The sequence below is a fragment of the Dysidea avara genome, chromosome 4, assembly GCF_963678975.1.
Source record: "Dysidea avara chromosome 4, odDysAvar1.4, whole genome shotgun sequence".
NCBI classification, from domain to species: Eukaryota; Metazoa; Porifera; class Demospongiae; order Dictyoceratida; family Dysideidae; genus Dysidea; species Dysidea avara.
Window position 1 is genome coordinate 18,079,492 of NC_089275.1, and position 3,530 is coordinate 18,083,021.

The 3,530-nt window shown below is 39.3% G+C and overlaps 1 protein-coding gene across 1 annotated transcript; it reads left to right on the forward strand.

Moving 5' to 3' along the window:
- Positions 1-228: 228 nt before the first annotated feature.
- Positions 229-3,279, forward strand: LOC136253963 (uncharacterized). The gene is made up of 11 exons (XM_066046617.1): positions 229-674; positions 1,103-1,235; positions 1,396-1,572; positions 1,654-1,727; positions 1,779-1,931; positions 1,986-2,144; positions 2,193-2,276; positions 2,330-2,410; positions 2,457-2,570; positions 2,619-2,833; positions 2,893-3,279. The coding sequence occupies exons 1-11, from the start codon at positions 393-395 to the stop codon at positions 3,080-3,082; spliced, it is 1,662 nt and encodes a 553-aa protein (XP_065902689.1). The 5' UTR covers positions 229-392; the 3' UTR covers positions 3,083-3,279.
- Positions 3,280-3,530: the final 251 nt, after the last annotated feature.

Below are 3,530 nucleotides of genomic sequence, written 5' to 3' on the forward strand. Positions count from 1 at the left end.
CAAAATTTAATATTCTATAGCTACAATCAATTGCAGGTCAAAGCTATATGCAATCTATAAATACCTACATATGCTGCAAGCTTAGCAAGCTAAAACCCGTGACCATTCATCGTATGGTACGCACTTTAAGGTCTGCATGACTAGTGACATAAACAATGCCGGATAACGAACACACCTATGGCCTTAAGTAATCGGAAATAACCGTAAATTCAAGTTGTATATAAACAAAACTAGCGACCTTTGCTAGCTTTTTGCCAAGTTCTATCGCTAGTCCGAGGCTAGGTTACTTTCAGGGTGATTTTGTCGCTTTTGTAACTTAAAAGTTATTCCAAATACAGTTTTGACTTAAATCTTAGTCTCAGCTATCCCATCTATTGATCTATCGATTTAAAATGCCGGCGACCTTCAGTAAACAAATCAAGAGCGCAGGAGCAAAAATAACTGGGGACTACATAGAGAGCGTCTACAGCTACCAGACGACTAGCGTGGAGAGGACGCCGACTGGAGTACACGTCAAACCTGTTACTCACGAGATGGTGTTCCGAACAAAGGCCAGCGCTCCTCGTCTAGGGGTCATGCTGGTCGGCTGGGGAGGTAACAATGGTAGTACTGTGACTGCGACCATCCTGGCTAACAAGATGAACCTGTCTTGGAGGACTAAACACGGCGACAAGGTGATTTTCGTACCAGTAGTATGTTGCTATAATGACGTCATCAAAAGGTCATTGCTTGAACTAGTCCTTTCGTGTTGGCTTATCGTTATGTTGTAGTCTCTCATTAGTTTAATAACGTGTGAAGGGAATTGTCTTAGCTATGATGGTACAAACTAATGTCAATAGCATGTAAATCTTGAGTTTGACCTTTAAGGATATTCATTACACAGTGAGTTTACATTGTGTATGCGACGTGTAAAAACTTCTAACTGTAAGAATTATAACTATTGTATATATAATAGGATGTATTTACTGATATGTTAAAGAGTTTGATCACTGTAAATCAATTGTTTACATGCTGTCACACCAAAGGTCAATAGGTCACTTTGTGTAAAAGGGCAATATTGTCACAATACTGTTTCTCTAATGTTGCTCATCTTATTATACAGAGAGCTAACTACTTTGGATCCATCACACAAGCTTCTACAGTGTGTCTTGGTCCAGGCAGTAATGGAGAAGATGTGTTTGTTCCAATGAATGAGATGTTACCAATGGTGAACCCAAACGACATTGTTATTGACGGTAAGGAACATGGTGTTTGGTATGATGATTAATATGCATAAAACCACATAATTGATTGCTATAAATAGAACAGATGTGTTGGTGCTACCTGTGGCATCCTACACAGCCACAGAAGCTGTAAATTAAAGTTTAAATGACTGTTATTGTCACTATTCAATAGGTTGGGATATCAGTTCAAAGAACTTGGCTGATGCTATGTGGGATGCTTGTGTGCTGGAGTCCAACCTTCAGGATCAGCTAGCACCACACATGAAGAAAATGAAACCCAGACCTTCAATCTACTGTCCTGACTTCATTGCTGCTAACCAATCTGATCGTGCTGATAATGTGTTGAAAGGTGATTACTACATATCCATTAACACCACATCAACACTAGTGGTCAAGCTGTTGTATATTTGATATCGTCTCCATTTCTTAGGTACAAAATGGGAAATGATGGAACAGATTAGAGCTGACATCAGAGATTTTAAGACAAAGGAAAAGCTGGATAAAGTACAGTAGCTGCAATGCATAGAGCAGCTTTAACATTACCTATTGTTTTAGGTGATAGTCTTGTGGACTGCTAACACTGAGAGATTTTGTGATGTCTCTGTTGGACTGAATGACACTGCTGACAACTTGTTGAAGTCGATACGTGACAATGAAAGTGAAGTGTCACCATCTACCATTTTTGCTGTAGCAAGCATCCTAGAAAAGGTACATCATTCTCACTGCTAAATGTATGCTGCTTCATTTATTGTTCATTTCCAGACCACATACATCAATGGGTCACCACAAAACACGTTTGTACCAGGAGTGGTGCAATTGGCAGAGAAAGAGGGAGTGTTTATTGGTGGGGATGATTTTAAGTCAGGCCAGACAAAGGTCAAATCTGTCCTGGTGGATTTCTTAGTATCTGCTGGAATAAAGGTATTTTTTAAAATGCAACCAAACACGAATTTACTTGCTTTATCACAGCCAACCTCAATTGCTTCATATAATCATCTCGGAAATAATGATGGAAAAAATCTGTCAGCTCCTAAGCAATTCCGATCGAAGGAGGTAGGAAGTTTCCTGCATGTTATGCTTTAGCTTTGAAGTGAATTCTGTAACAGATTTCAAAGAGCAATGTCGTAGATGATATGGTAGAGTCTAACTCAATTCTCTATGCAAAAGGAGAGAAACCAGATCACATTGTAAGTAACACACAAACTTAAGGCACTTTACTATTACCATTTTCAGGTGGTTATTAAATACGTTCCTTGTGTTGGAGACAGCAAGAGAGCAATGGATGAGTATACCTCAGAGATCTGTATGGGTGGAAACAACACTATTGTTCTGCACAACACTTGCGAGGTAAGTACAAAGATTTGTACAGTACACAGGATTAACTGTTCTACGCAGGACTCATTGCTGGCCACACCAATCATATTGGATCTCATCATTATTTCTGAACTGTGTGAGCGTATCAGTATGAAAGTGGAGGGAGGAGAGTTTGAGAGTTTTCATCCAGTATTGTCTGTGTTGAGTTACTTGTTGAAGGCTCCCATGGTACCATCAGGAACACCAGTTGTCAATGCTTTGTTCAGACAAAAAATGTGCCTAGAAAACATTTTCAGGTATGTAAGTATCAGGTGACATGTACAGAGTCATGTGACAAATACTTCCCAAATCACAGGGCTTGTCTTGGACTGCCAGCACAGAACTACATGATGTTGGAACACAAGGTCCCTACACTAATGGCTGAACTAGCTGAGAGAAGCCCAATGTCCACTTCATCTACACAACCGAAGGTCCCTATGCAGCAAGCAGTACCACAATCTAATGGGGTTCACCTCAATGGAGCAACCACCAATGGAGTCCATTAAGCCAACAGAATCCACTAAACCAAGCGTCCACTAACAATTCTTTTAAATTATTATATTGTATAGATAACTATGTACATGATACATGCATATCATCAATAATGTATACGTATATATTTAACAATGTCTATACTAGCAATGTATGTGTATGTCTATTGTCCATGCAGTGCTGTACATGTAATGCTACTGCTGTGACTTGCTATGTATTGTTTGATCAATTGAGTTCTGGTGATTGAAAAATGTAGTACAGTTTTATAAAGTTTTGGTGATTAAACAATGTATAGTTCAAGGTATTTTTATACGGTGGCCATTTTCATGGGTGTGGAGCTAGGATGTGGCGTGGTGAGTAATGTGAGAAGTGGAGCCACTTCAAGGTTTGACCTTTTGTGACCTTAGTGTAGTAGCTACATCTTATAATGGAAAATCATGCTTAGGAGCTTTTGTTAGTACA